This window comes from Hevea brasiliensis, chromosome 11, assembly GCF_030052815.1.
Source record: "Hevea brasiliensis isolate MT/VB/25A 57/8 chromosome 11, ASM3005281v1, whole genome shotgun sequence".
Classification (NCBI taxonomy): Eukaryota; Viridiplantae; Streptophyta; class Magnoliopsida; order Malpighiales; family Euphorbiaceae; genus Hevea; species Hevea brasiliensis.
The window spans coordinates 97,959,611-97,974,909 of record NC_079503.1 but is presented as its reverse complement, the minus strand read 5'-3'; the positions used below and the strand labels follow the sequence as shown (position 1 = coordinate 97,974,909).

The 15,299-nt window shown below is 32.0% G+C and overlaps 1 protein-coding gene and 1 non-coding gene across 2 annotated transcripts; both read left to right on the top strand.

Annotated features, from left to right (window-relative positions):
• The first annotated feature begins 1,694 nt into the window (after window positions 1-1,694).
• LOC131170483 (probable F-box protein At4g22030) lies at window positions 1,695-3,182 on the top strand. Its single transcript, XM_058129514.1, has one exon. It carries the CDS (start codon window positions 1,785-1,787, stop codon window positions 3,054-3,056), a length of 1,272 nt encoding a protein of 423 aa, XP_057985497.1. The 5' UTR covers window positions 1,695-1,784; the 3' UTR covers window positions 3,057-3,182.
• Window positions 3,183-14,792: 11,610 nt separating this feature from the next.
• On the top strand, window positions 14,793-14,900 carry LOC131170869 (small nucleolar RNA R71). The gene has a single exon (XR_009141634.1). It is a non-coding gene; the product is annotated as a small nucleolar RNA R71 (small nucleolar RNA).
• The last annotated feature ends 399 nt before the right edge of the window (window positions 14,901-15,299 follow it).

Below are 15,299 nucleotides of genomic sequence, written 5' to 3'. Positions count from 1 at the left end.
GTTCATCAGTTGATAGAAAGAGTACAACAGGATTCTGCTTTACACTTGGGTCAGGAGTAGTCACATGGAGGTCAAAGAAGCAACCTACGGTTGCCATATCATCGTGCGAAGCAGAATATGTAGCTGGAGGAGCAGCAGCATGTGAAGCTGTGTGGATGAGAAAACTTTTGCTTGACCTTGGCATGAAGCAAGAGGGGGCAACTGAGATTTACAGTGACAGTAGCTCAGCTATAGCTATGACAAAAAATCCCGTCTTTCATGGTCGAGCTAAGCACATAGAAATAAAGCACCATTTTATAAGGGAGCTAGTAGCTAAGGAGGAAATCAGCTTGAAATTCTGCAATTCAGATGAACAGATTGCAGACATCTTCACAAAGGCGCTGCCATATTCCAAGTTTAGTAATTTAAGAAGCAAGCTTGGGATGGGAGAATTTGATTCAAGAGGGGGTGTTAGGAATGTGATTCAAATCACTAATGGCTAGTAGGAAGTGGTCTTGATGAGTTTAGCAATAAATCTCATGATTGCAGGAACTGTTACTAGTTATCCTCATTTTGTGGGATTGTTATTAAGTGTCGTTCTGTTTTCTAGGAGTTCAGTTATATGAGTGTGGCTATTTATAGCTTGTTTTGTTATGTCTGTGGAGGTGAGTCTTTTGATTTATTGAATAAAAAATAAGTTCACTTTGTTCTTGTGTTGTGTTATTTCTTTACACCTTCTAGTTTTTTTCAAAAGTTTTTTTTTATTCTAACATATTTGCTCTTGGGAGTCTTGAAGATATTGTTTATTTTCATTTTGTTTTTTGTTTTTATTGTAGTGAAAAGCAAGTAGGAAATGAGTGGAATTGGTAAAAATGGGTTGTAAGCGATAGTATATCTATGATTTTGTAGGATTGTTAAAGGCGCATTTGCATGCTCTGTGTTTTTTGGGATTGGGAACGTATGCTTTTTTTTTTTTTTATTGATAATGATAAGGTTGAAACAATGTATATTTATCAAACTGTGGGGATTAAATAGTTATATTTTTATAAAATGTAAGGGATCAAATAGAGACATTATTAAAATATAAGGGACTTAATAGTGTGAATTCTGAAAAAAAAAATTACTACTATACTATTTTAAAACACTTTTGAAAGAAAAATCAACTATTAGCAACATCGCAATACCGAAATAGGGCTGTAGGTTGTTTATGGTAGAAAATGAAAAAGAGGGAGAGAAAGAGAGAGAGACTTTTGAGAGAGAATTCAAATAGTGATTTGGGTGTTTTAATTGATAAATGAAATTTTAGATAGTATTCAGGGACATTTTAGACATTTTTGTGCTGCCTCTCACAAAAGGGTAACAAAAAGACTAAGTATCATATTTTGAATTAACATGGATGTTTTAATTGCCTCTAAGAATTTTAGGGACCAACTAATAAATTTTGGCAAAATTTAAGGACCTTATAATAATTTAACCTAATAGTTATAGGTGGAAAGTAGCTGCGTATAATTAATAAGTTTTACTATGTCATCCATGGCTCCCAAGCCCAAGCTCTCCTGGGAGAATATACGTTTTTGAACTTGAAAATTATGAAGGAAGAATGAGTCCAGTCAACTCAATCGGGCAGTCCATATATCCAACGCCCGTGACCGTTTCTCTTCAGTTATGTTGGTTACTATCCCATAATATAAATAGCTTCTCTGGCGTCTCTCCATTTTCATCCATCATCAGATTCATCACCTACCAGAACATCAAAGAAAGAAACCAGAGAGATAACTGAAGAATTCAAACCCCATATTCATCATATGGCTTCTTTGCAAGCTTCAAATCTCCTCTCCTCCTCCTCCTCAAGGGCATCATCTTCATCAAAAAGAATAAATGCTGCAATTTCTGTCCCTAAGCTTCTAAGAATCCGTTTCCCAGTTCCAAAAACACCATCTGCAAACTTGGTTGAGGATCTGCTTTTAAGAAATGGGTTCACAAACACGAAACAAATAGAAAAAATTGTGACCCTTCCCAGAATAGATGAAGAACCTTTTGCCAATTCTTCAACATCTAAAGCAACAGCCAAGCTTTATGCAATCTTAGAGGCTGTTGCTGATAGAGTGGAGATGCACAAGAATGTGGGCGAGCAACGTGACAATTGGAACAAACTTCTTTTGAATTCCATTAACATGATCACTCTCACAGCTACAACCATGGCTGGTGTTGCGGCAACTGGTGGGGCCGGAGCTCCTCTTTTGGCATTGAAGCTATCGTCAACATTCTTGTTTACTGCAGCTATGGGGATGTCATTTATAATGAACAAGATCCAGCCCTCACAGCTTGCGGAAGAGCAACGTAATGCTACAAAATTATTTAGGCAGCTTTATAGCCAAATACAAACTACACTTGCTCTTTATGATCCTACTGAATTGGACGTGAAAGATGCGATGGACAAGGTATTGGCTCTTGACAAAGCTTACCCACTTCCTTTGCTGGGGAAAATGATAGAGAAGTTCCCTGCAAAATTTGAGCCTACTTTTTGGTGGCCCAAATCTCAAGACTTCCAAAGAAAAAGCAAAAGACCTGGAAAGAATGGATGGAGTGAGGAGCTAGAGGTGGAGATGAGAGAGATTATTGAAGTGATAAAAAGAAAAGATACGGAAGATTATATGAGGCTAGGAAATTTGGCATTGAAGATAAACAAGATTTTAGCCATCTCAGGTCCATTGCTCACAGGTATTGCAGCTGCTGGGTCTGCATTTGTGGGTAACGGCTCTTGGGCAGCAATAGTTGCGGTGGCTGCAGGTGCATTAGCTACCACAGTTAATACGTTTGAGCATTCTGGGCAGGTTGGTATGGTAGTTGAAATGTATAGAAACTGCGCTGGATTCTTCTCACTTGTAGAGGAATCAATTGAGTCTTCACTAGAAGAAACAGATATTGATAGAAGAGAAGATGGAGAAATGTTTGAATTGAAGGTGGCATTACAGTTGGGAAGAAGCATGTCAGAGCTTAGAGATCTTGCCCAAAAATCCACTTATTCTAGAATAGAAGGAACCACCATAGATGAATTTGCTAGCAAGCTTTTCTGATTATTAGAATTGATTTTTTGCCCATAATCCGCATTGATTCATTCTTTTTTCTTGACAAATTCTTTTTGTATATCATGTGAGCGATAAAATGTAATTAAAATCAATATACAAGTTTATTAATTCTAATTCTTCATATTCCTTCTATTCTTAGCTTCGTAATTGTAATGAAAATTGAATACATATATGCATTGGGTGCCCATAACACAAGCTGTGGGATTTTCCAGTTGCTATGGTTTGGTGATGCAAGTACATGAATGAGGAAGACTGGATGAAATAGCAGCTTGAGATTTCAATTATCATTCCAAGAAATACAAGTCTGGATTGGGCGGCTGCATTTCTCTTATTTGAAAATATCGACTCTCTCTGAGACGGAGAGTTCAAAGTTCAAACTCTGGGATGGAATTGGTCCTATTCTTGGGTTTATATATACAAGGCCCATCAACCCAAAAGTCCTGACTATGCGTTTCAGTGGGCAATCGTCCAAAACTATGAGTCGACCGTACCCATTTAGCCATCCACAGCCACCATTTCAAGATGGAATATGAGTGACAAATAAATTTTTTATATTTTATGATCTTCCACAACTGACACTGGGAAAGCTTATTAATTGATTGAGACAGCACTGATAATATTATCAACAATGATTATAAGATGTTTGTAGAAATACACGCAAGGCTGTTGCTATGAAGCGCACATATGTTTTCTGCTATTTTATTTATAGGTAAAATATGCTAGCAGATATCAAGCTACATCTTTCTTACTTTATATCACTATTAAAGGTACTTCAATACACATGGACATGTTGGCTTTAAAGATCATAAATGACGTCCTAAATAAATATGCTCATAGAACAATAAGCCCAATGAGATCCTAGGATAACTGACTTTTTGGATATCTATCTATTTATGTATATAAAATAAATAGATTTTTATTTAGTATTGTCACATAAAATTTTAAAATTATTATATTTATACTACATGATAATATTTAAAACAGTCAAATTTTCTCTTATACTATCATATAAGATTGTAAAACTGTTATAGCAATATTAAATTAAATTTATTGTTAGCAATTTTTTCCCTTTTATATATGTCAATTTTATTATTAGCAATTTAAAAAAAAAATAGCTGAATTGAATTTATTGATATTTATTAAATTTCATATACTATTTATAGAATATTAATTTCTCATAATTTTAACATTTAATTTTAATTTTATATTCGATATATATATATGAGATATTTTCAAGGAAATGACACGTAACACTTTTTTTGAAAAGATTACTACGTGTCACGTTCTCTCTCTCTCTCTCTCTCTCTCTCTCTCTCTCTCTCTCTCTCTCTCTCTCTATATATATATATATATATATATATATATGAGGTATTTTCAAGAAAATGACACATAACACTTTTTTTGAAAAGATTACTACGTGTCACATTCTATAAATATTATCTTTTATACTAATTATTATTTAATTTTCTAATTTTTCTTTTAATTATTATTATTATTATTATTATTTACAATACTATCTTAACTATTATTATTTTAATAATTATTTCTTTCAAAATTTATTTTTTAAAAAAATTAAAACTTTTTGTAGTTAAATATAATATTTAAAAATTATTTATATTATTTTATAAATATTAATTATTATTTAATTTTTTTATTTCTCTTTTAATTATTATTATTACCTTAACATTTATATTTAAATTATTATTTTTTAAATTTGATTTTTAAAATTAAGACCTTTATGATTAAATACAATATTTAAAAATTACTTTTTTATAAATTCATTTATGTAAAAATATTATTTACTACATGTTACCCTCCATAATAATAATAATAATAATAATAATAAGATTATTGATAGTCATTAGTTTAAAGAAAATTGACAATTAATTTGTGATCTCATAATCAATCATAAATAATATCTTTATGCTAATAATTATTTAATTTTTTATTTATCTTTTAATTATTGTTATTATTTACAATACTATCTTAACATTTATGATTTAAATTATCTTTTTCTTTAAATTTTGATTTTTAAAAATAAAAATCTTTTATGATTAAATGTAATATTTAAAAATTATTTATATTATTTTTTATAAATTTTTTTATGTAAAAATATCATTTACCACATGTAATCCTCAATAATAATAATAATAATAATAATAAAAGGTCACTGATGGCCATTAGATTAAAGAAAATTGGCCATTAATTTATTATCTTATAATCAACTATCATATAATTTAATTAATTTTAAATTATTTTATATCTTTAATAAATACTTTTGTTGCATTGTTATATTTTCTATTATTTTTATTATGAAATATTTGTTAAAAAATTTGAGATATAAAAAGTGTAATCTATATAAAAAGTTATAAAAATAAAATATGACTTATTTATTATTAGTATGTATTATTTTTTATGTTAATAATTTAAAATTCTTTTTATTTCACTTTTCTAAAATTTATTATTATTATTATTATTATTATTATTATTATTATTATTATTATTATTATTATTATTATTATTATTATTATTATAATAGTCAACTTATGGCTATTCAACTGAAACGGCCAAGTAAATAAGAAATATTTTAATATTATAAAAATTAAATTTGAATACTTTTGCTACTTTTTTTAATTAAATAATATTTAATTATAAATTAATTTTTTATTTAAATAATTTTTATTTATTTATCTATATATAATATATCATATAAGACATGTGATATACATTAAATACTTTCCTCTCATCAAATATTTTCATTTCACCTAAATACTCTCAATTCTTTTTCGATTTGCGCTATTTTTTTATTATTTCTTTCAAAAGTTATTACTTATCATTCTCAAAATTTATTTATTTAAATATATTTAATTAATATGTATTTAATTATTAATTTTTTTTATAAATTTCTTATTTAATATTTCTTAAAATTTTGAATATTTTATTGTATTATAATTATATCTCTAATGCAATTATAACTAATATTTTAATTATCCATAGTTTTTATTATTAATTTTTAATAGAATTATTTTTGAATTTAAATTAAACATCTATATTTTTATGCGTAAATTATCTCTCAAACTATATTTTTATATAGAAGTAGAATTTTAAAGATAAATTACAAATATGATTGCATCAAAATTTAGTTACAAATAAAGATGATTAAAAAAAAATAAAAATTACCGTATTAAAATTATAAAATTTGTCTTTTGAAAAATAATATGTATTTTTAATATTTTTTATTATATTAATAAAAAAATATTATATTTATATATTTTTAAAATAATATTATTTTCTCATTAATCTAAGGTATTTTTTGTAATTTATAAAAAATAAACATTAGCTTATATAAATTATGAAATAAAATATAAAAATTTTATAATATTTAAATTATTTTTTGAATAAAGTATTTTTATTACATTTTAAACGAAATAATCATAGAAATCACTATTAATATATGTATAAAAAAAATTTAAATAAGTATTTTAATTAATTACACTATAAATTAATTAAAAATTTATTATTATAATAGATAAAAATTTATTCAAATTAAATTAAATAAGAGATAAATTTTAATTTAAAATTAATTTAATATTAATAATTTATCTTATTTAAAATATAATTAAAATTTAAATTAAAAAATAAAAATTATAAATTATCCATGCATGGCCATAGGCATTATGCTAGTTAAAGAATGAGACTAGACTCTTGGCCACTGTGGACTTACTACCCGTACAAGCATATGGACAATCAAAATGGCATTAATATTGTAACTTTTACAAGAGCAGCAACAGCAGGGAGAAATGTGATTAGAGAAATGTGATTATGTCATGTACAACCACCAGCATACAACTCTTGATATATATGCATACATGGACTATCACTAAAATAAAATATATCACTAAAAGAGACAATGTTCTTTTACCCAAAGTCGAAAAACATGGGGGTCTTTGAGTTCAGCATAGTGATGTGTCCCAATCGCAAGTGCACGGGTCGTTCAAGTAGTATAGAAAAAGATATCGTTCCTACGAGAAGTTGTGTTAATGATTGAATTTTTGATGTCAAATAAAATATGTTAAAATTGTATTTTAATCAAATTGATAAAAAAAATTTAGGAATTTGAAGCATAAGATATGAAAATGCAAAACTAAATTCAAACAATGACTAATTTAATAATTCGCAAAATAAAGAAATTGATAATAATGAAAATTAATAAAATGAGATTAAACTAAACTCTCAAAAGTAAAATTCCAAGCAATAATTGATGAAAGACGATTCTGGAGTTAAGGGTTCATATTTAAGTCATTTTGGGATTTTTCCTAGCTAGCCCAATCCATGAAATTTATGGGTTTAAAGGAGATTAATTCTAAAATCCCTTGAAAACTCTTTCGAGTGAGACAAAGAGTGCCTTAATTAACTTAATCCTACTTTCGTGGAGTTAAAATTAACCAAGACCCATTAGGTTCTTTAATCAATCTATTAAAACCCTCTTAACCCTTAGTCTATTTCTAGATCTAAGTTAATTAAGTCCAATTTCTTGATTAACTATCACTTGGTTTTCTCCTTTCGGTGCTTCAACCAAGGATTAAGAACATAACTTAATGAGGCCCTTCATTAAGCATGTGAATAAGCACACAAGAAATGGATTAAACCTCATAAATTCATTAAATTGGGACTAACCCAGTTCAAATCCACAAAAATAACTAAAATATTACATCCCTTACTCCAGAATCAAAGTAAAACTACTCACTATCCATAATAATTACAAGATATACTGAGTTTATATGGAAATAAAGCTTTAATCTAAGCTAAGAAACAAAAAGCTCAACACTAGAAATGTAGGAAAAATGTAAGAAAAGAAAGAAATCTCCAAATCTGATTGGAAATGGTGTGGGAGAGGTTTGTGACTCTTCAGCTGCTCCTCCTCTCTTCTCCCTTTTTAATTATTCCTCCTTGTCTCCTTTCTAAAATGGGAAATGAGGCTATTTATAGCATTTTCTGACATGGAGCCCTAAAATGGTGTGTTTTAGGAGGGATTTTCTGAGAGAATCTTCTGCCAACTCATTAATGAAATCTTTGTGGGACTGCATAAGTGGACTGCATAAGTGGACTGTATAAGTCATGCAGTCCCTTATGCAGTTTTCGGCTGGTTTCTGGCTCATTTATACGAAACTGCATGACCAGGCGCATAGGTTATGCACAATTCCGTGAGATTGCATAAGGGGGCGTGAATCTGCATAAGCCATGCACTCTCCTTATGCACAATTCGGCAGGTATTGGAACAGTGATTTTTCTCCTTATGCAGATCTGCATGGCTTATGCGGCAAGTTATGCGCAATTTGGCCAATGTATATTTCAACTTTGAAACTTGTTTTTGGCATCTTTGGCTGTAGAGATCACTCCTCAATGATAAAATTTCTTTTTAGTCCATCAAAAATACCATTTTTCCTACAAAACAAAGTAAAAATTACAAATTAATCCAAAATTGACAATTATGAAAAACTAACTAAATAACTAATGAAATTAGCTAAAAGTGACTAATAATCAAATAAAATGGCTATGAAATTAAACCTAAATGGTTATGCAAAATGTATGCATCAAATACCCCCAAACTCAAGCTTTTGCTTGTCCTCAAGCAAACTTTAAAAAGTGATGCAAAATTTTTTTTAGGAGTGCCTTATCCAAAGAGCTATGAAAATTACCTATTAAAGTAACTTAACACACCTTTAGCCACACCAACAATCCATATACCCATCCTTCAAAATGCAAAGAATCTAATGCTTATCCAAGCTTTCACCGCTTAGCCATCAAGTCAATTATCATTCAAAATCCCCAAACCAACCAATTAAAAGAGAAAGTCATGCTCAAAAGGAATTCTAGGACAATCAATAGGCAAAGTGTCTCTATATAGAATGATGGAATTAAATGAATGAATAGATAATTTTCCAATCCCATAGGCAAATTCCCTACTCCTATCTCTACTAATGTAGCAAGTACTATCAAGAGATCAAAGGTCTTTTTAGGGATGTAATGGGGCCATGGGGTTCAAAATGAGGCTAAGAAGAAATATGGGTAAAGAGGATTTAAAGCATGAGAATATTTTCAATTTTGAAACATAAGGTACACTTCTTATTTTATTATATTTTTTTCTTTTTCTCTTTTTTTTTTTATATATAGAGAAGGGAGAAATGCGCAATGAGAATTGTCAAGTGCTAGCATATTTTACAAAACACATAAAAATGGAGGGACATTTTGATACTTTAAACTTGTATTTTGCATTTTCTTTTGATGCTTGTCCCTAAAATTGCCACCCCCAAACTCATTTCTTTTAATACTTTGGGTGGATTTCTTTCAATTTGAATGACAATAATGAAAAACACATATTCTAGCACTTTTACAAGATGACAAGCATTTCTTCTTCCTTTTATTGTATATATTTTTTTCTCTTTTCTTTTCTTTTTCTCTTTTTTTTTATGTACCTAATATTGTAAATAATTATTCTCATGAAAAGGGTTGGAGTGTTTGGTTCATTGGCTAGGTAGCAATAAGGGATTCAAGAAAAATTAGGGATAAAAAGGCTCAAAAGGGGTTTGCAAGGGTCAATTTTAATTAGGAAAAGGGCCAAAGGTTTAAAATGAGAAGGTTTAAATCAAAGAATGCCTAATCATCTCTCTTTTCAAGTACAAGCTGGTAATTTCGCCTTGAAAGGTTTAGAAAATTTGTTCTAGGATTGGTGAGACATCATTTGACTACCTTATATCCAATAACTCCCTCTAAACACTCCAATCTCTAAAGGACTAATTGGGTGGCTTTTTGGCTAAGAAGATATAGGCAAGGGATAAACACTTCAAAACTTTGCACCTCTTAGGAAACTTTCAATCCACAAACCCAACTAAAGGTAAGTCAAATCACTCTCATAGGCAACTTTTCAATACTCAAGGGATTTGGCAAAAGATTTTAATGCATGATGCATGTTTCCTAAAAATGAGCAATGCATTAACTAAATAAAACAAATCTATTTGTAATATCTATATGGTATGATTCCTAGATAATGTGTAATGTATGTATATATGTACAATATAATGTATGCAATCTAATTACAATGTATGTGTATGCTAATAAAATGGAATGAAATGTTTTTTTTTTTTTTTTTTTTTTTTTTTTACTATTTCCTATATTAAAATGTGAAAACTTTTTGCAAAAATCAAAATTAAAACATTAATGCATACCCCCAAACTCAAAATTGGACATTGTCCTCAATGTCTAAGGTAGTGCATAGTGAAATTCAAGTTAAAAATGAATAACCAGGTATTAGTGAAATGAAAAGCAAATGTGAAAGGTTACCTGGCATAGGACAGTGATTTAGCAGCTAAAATGTGAATTCTAGAGATGATGGTGATGCATAAGAAAGCTGCACAAGTTATGCAGAATAAATGCTGTACAGAACATGTGCATAAGGAGAGTGCATAAGCTGTGCAGTATGGCATGAGTTGCATAAGGGACTGCACAGACTATGCACAACATTTGCAGAAGGAGTTTCACAGCCTGTGCAGTATATTGAAAAGCTGCAACATAATGATATATCAAGGAAAAATGTGCAAACACCAGCAGAGGTATGTAAATATATACAGTGCATAAGCAGGCACAAGTTGCATACAAACTGCACAAAACCTTGAAATGAGTTGCATAAATAACTGCACAAGTTGTGCAGTGGACTAAAAACTGCAGCAGAATTATATAATAGAAAAAAAAATGAAAAGAATTGTGGATCAGGAAAAGCAAGTTAAATTTGTTCCAGCAACCTTAAAAATGTAAACACTGTATATAAAGGGAAACTACTAGAAGCTAAATAAGAATAGATCAAGAATCAATCTATTTTTTATGGCTTTACCCTTGTCTAAATGGTCTGCTGCTGAACTAGATGGGGGTGCTGCTGTTGAGGTGGTGGCTGGGATGGAGGTGATGGTGCACAAGTTATGCAGGTCCTCATGCAAGTTTCGGCAAAAATGAAATAACAGGAAGTTGAGTAGTGTGAAACTGCATAAGTTATGCACTAAGTTGTGCAGGTTTCGACAGAAAATGGGAGTGTGAAAAACTGGTTGTGCAAGAGTGCATAACTTATGCGCTTGGTCATGCAGGTTTCGGCTGAAATTTGTAGTGGAAAAGGTCAGTTATGCAGAAGTGCATGACCTATGCACTGCCTTATGCAAGTTTCGGTAGATTTTGGGTTTCCAGAAAAGTTGGTCATGCGGAAGTGCATAAGTCGTGCTCTCCCTTATGCAAATTTCGGCAGAAAGACAAAATGCAGAAAAGTTGGTCATGCGGAAGTGCATAACTTATGCACTCCCTTATGCAAGTCTCGGCAGATTTTTGATTTCCAGAATTTGTGGTTATGCGGAAGTGCATAACTTATGCACTCCGCTTATGCAAGTCTCGGCAAGTTTTGATTTTCAGGGAGAGTGGTCATGCGGAAGTGCATAAGCTATGCACTCCCCTTATGCACCTCTTGGCAGGTTTTGGAATTCAGAGTTGGTGGTTATGCGGAAGTGCATAAGTCATGCACACTCCTTATGCAAGTCTCGGCAGGTTTTGGTTTTTGGAGAGTGTGGTCATGCGGAAGTACATAAGCTTTGCATTCTCCTTATGCAGGTCTCGGTGGAAAGAGAAAATGCAGGATTTGAAGTCATGCAGAAGTGCATAAGTCATGCGCTCCTCTTATGCAAGTCTTGGCAGATATGAAATTTGACAAAATGTGGCTATGCAGAGTTGCATAAGCTATGCTCATCCTTATGCAGTTTGCAACAGAAGTGAAAAATGGCAAGAATTGTGGTTATGCAGTATTGCATAAGCTATGCAGTTACTTATGCAGTTTTTAGCAAAATGAGAAAATGGCAAGATTTGTGATCTAAAAGCTGCACAAGCTATGCAATTGCTTATGCACAATTCAACAAGATTGAGATTACAATTGAAAATGATTTGCAAGTGTGGAAAATACCCTAGAATGAAAAAAATATAATTCCATGAAGCATAAACCATGAGAAATTTTCACCAAAAACACATCAATATATACAAAGTCCATCAAAATTGCATCACACAAGCTTGTAGAAGTGGATCCTGCATAAAAGGCATTTGTGAATCATGCCATTTCAATCAAATTCTGCAAATTAGCATTTGGCACATTAAAACTCAATAAAATCTGCATAAAGTTGCATCTATCCACAAATGAAAATGGACTCCCCAAGTTTTGCCAAGAAAAATGCAGCATTTCCACCTTAAATCCCACAACCCAAATAAGCTCAAAACTGCAAAAATGACTCACCTACCACCATATTAACATTATAAGCACAAATACTTAAAAGTTACACAACCAACCTCACCAAGAAACATAAACCATCTGCTGCAGACCCCTCCTTTGCTGCAAAATTTCATTTTTTTTTCTCTGCATAAACCAGGAGGCAAACCTGCACAGGTTATGCAGCAAAAATCAATCAATTTTGGGAGAGTTTAAAGGACAAAATTTCAGATTAAAAATCACTCCCCAGCAGTTCACCAACCTTCCTCCATTGAAATACATCTACAAGGGACAAGATTCAACAATGTCAAAAATTGAATTTGGGGAGATTCAAGATAAAAACAAAAGCAATGTAAATAAAAGTAAATCAACAAAAAGGAAAATAAAAGAACTTGGGGTGCCTCCCAAGAGCGCTAATTTATGGTCCTTAGCTTGACCCTTTTCATACTTCATGGTGGCTGAAATTGGAATTTATTGCCTCTGTTTCCAATAGGTGCTTCAATGAATCTATACTTCATTTTCTTTCCATCACATGAAAAGATCCTTATTGCTTTGTCTAAAAATCCAACCATTTCTTTCTTGACAACCTTTGGTGCATCTTTTTCTTTGAGAGATGGTTGCTTGACCTCACTTTTCTCCACTTGCTCAAGTTGAAAGATTGGTGCCATATGACAAGGTGGATTACTCTTCAAATATTGTGCAAATACAGCCTCTTTTGGATTTTCATTATTGATAGTCCCTTCATGGACAAGACAACTTTCAAGAGAAGCCTTTGGATAGCTCTTTCTAAAGTGCTCTTTTGCTAACTCATCAACTATATCAATTTTCAAACAAGAGTCTACATCTTCATGTTGCTTCTTCTTCTCATTGCCAATATTGAAGACTAACTGATCCTCTCCGACTCTAAGAGTAAGCTTTTCACCTTTCACGTCAATTAAAGCACCAGCTGTAGCTAGGAAAGGCCTCCCCAAAATGATTGGGATATTAGAATCCTCTTCCATGTCCAAGATGACAAAGTCAACAGGTATATAGAATTTCCCAACCTTCAAAGGCACATTCTCCAAAATTCCTTCAGGATACTTAATTGATCTGTCAGCTAATTGAAGAGAAATGTGGGTTGGCTTAAGATCTCCCATATTGAGCTTCTTATAAATGGAGAGGGGCATAAGGCTAACACTAGCCCCTAGATCACATAAAGCTTTTGTAGAACATGATTCCCCAATGTGGCATGGAATTAAAAAACTCCATGGATCTTTGAGCTTTGGAGGAAGTTTCCTTTGGAGGATAGCACTGCATTCCTCAGTTAAGGCTACAGTCTCATAATCTTCAAGTCTTCTTTTGTTTGAGAGAATTTCTTTCAGAAACTTAGCATAAGAAGGCATTTGGGAAAGAGCATCGATAAAAGGCACATTTATATATATCTTCTTCAAAACCTCTAAGAACTTCCAAATTGCTTATCAAGCTTGGCTTTTTGAAATCTCTGTGGAAAGGGAAGCTGTGGCTTGTAAGGCTCTGGAGGTATGTATTTCTCTTCTTTCTCTTCAACCTCCTCTTTACCTTTTTCTGCACTCTCTTGTTTTTCATCTCCCTCGACATCTTTCTCATTTTCTCTCTTCTCAACTTTTTCACTCTTCTCAGTATGCACTATTTTACCACTCCTCAGTGTGATGGCATGACATTGCTCCCTTGGATTTTCTGTTTGACTAGGAAGTTTCCCCATAGAATTGGTACTTGATGAGCATGCTTGTTGTGCAATCTGATTTTCTAGCATCCTATTGTGTGTTTGCATTTGTTCCAGCCTTGCCTTCATCTCTCTCATCTCTTCATCATGCTTAGTTTGATTAGCAAGAATTTGTTGTAATAAAGCCTCTGTGGTGGAACTTTGTTCTTGCTGTTTTGGTAGAGGTGCAGGATTTGCATTCTTTTGCTGAAAACTAGGTGGTGGTTGCCAAGGTTGTTGGTATTGATGCCCTTGTTGTTGTGGTGAAAAGTTCTGAGTTGAAGCTTGATTTTGCTGATTCCCCCATGAAAAATTAGGATGATTCCTCCAAGCATATGAAGGATAATCTACTCCATAGCTCATTGTTCCTTCTGCATAAGTAACTTGTTGAGAACTTCCAGAGCATGATGATGAACTAACTAGCGTGCTTAAATCCTCCATTTTCTTAGCAAGGACATTAGTGAGTGCATCAAATTTGGCATTGATCATGTTGAATGGATCAAGCTCATACATTCCAGCAACTTGCCTTTTTTGAGTTGGAGTTGACCCTCTTGGACTACTCCATAGATGACTGTTCTTTGCTATTTTCTCTAACAACTCATAAGCTTCATCTTCATGCTTAATGATGAATTCCCCTCCAGTTTGAGCATCAATGATTCCTCTGATAGCAGGAGTGACATTTGTGTAAAAATTCTAGTTTATCATCCATTTAGGAATGGCATGATGTGGACATTGTCTCTCCAATTCCTTCCATCTCATCCATGACTCATAAAGAGTCTCATCTTCTCTTAGTCTAAAAGCAATCATTTGATTCCTCAACTCTTGAGTTTTTCCAGGTGGAAAGTATTGGGCAAGAAATGCATCAGTGAGCTGCTCCCAATTTGTAATTGAGTTGTGAGGTAAAGAATCAAGCCAATCCAATGCTCTATCTTTCAAAGAGAATGGAAACAATTTTAGCCTTGCTGCATCATCAGACACTCCTGGTTGCTTTTGCATGTCACAGATCATAACAAACTTCTTAAGATGAGTATGAGGATTTTCTGAAGGATGACCTCCAAATTGAGAATTCTGAATCATTTGTAGTACTCCAAAATCCATCTTATAACTATTTGCATCAATTCTTGGTCTTGCTATACTCTCTCTTAAATCATCAAAATGAGGAAATGCATGATCCATCATACTTCCCTTAGGCACATTAGCATTTACAACTTCTTCACCATGA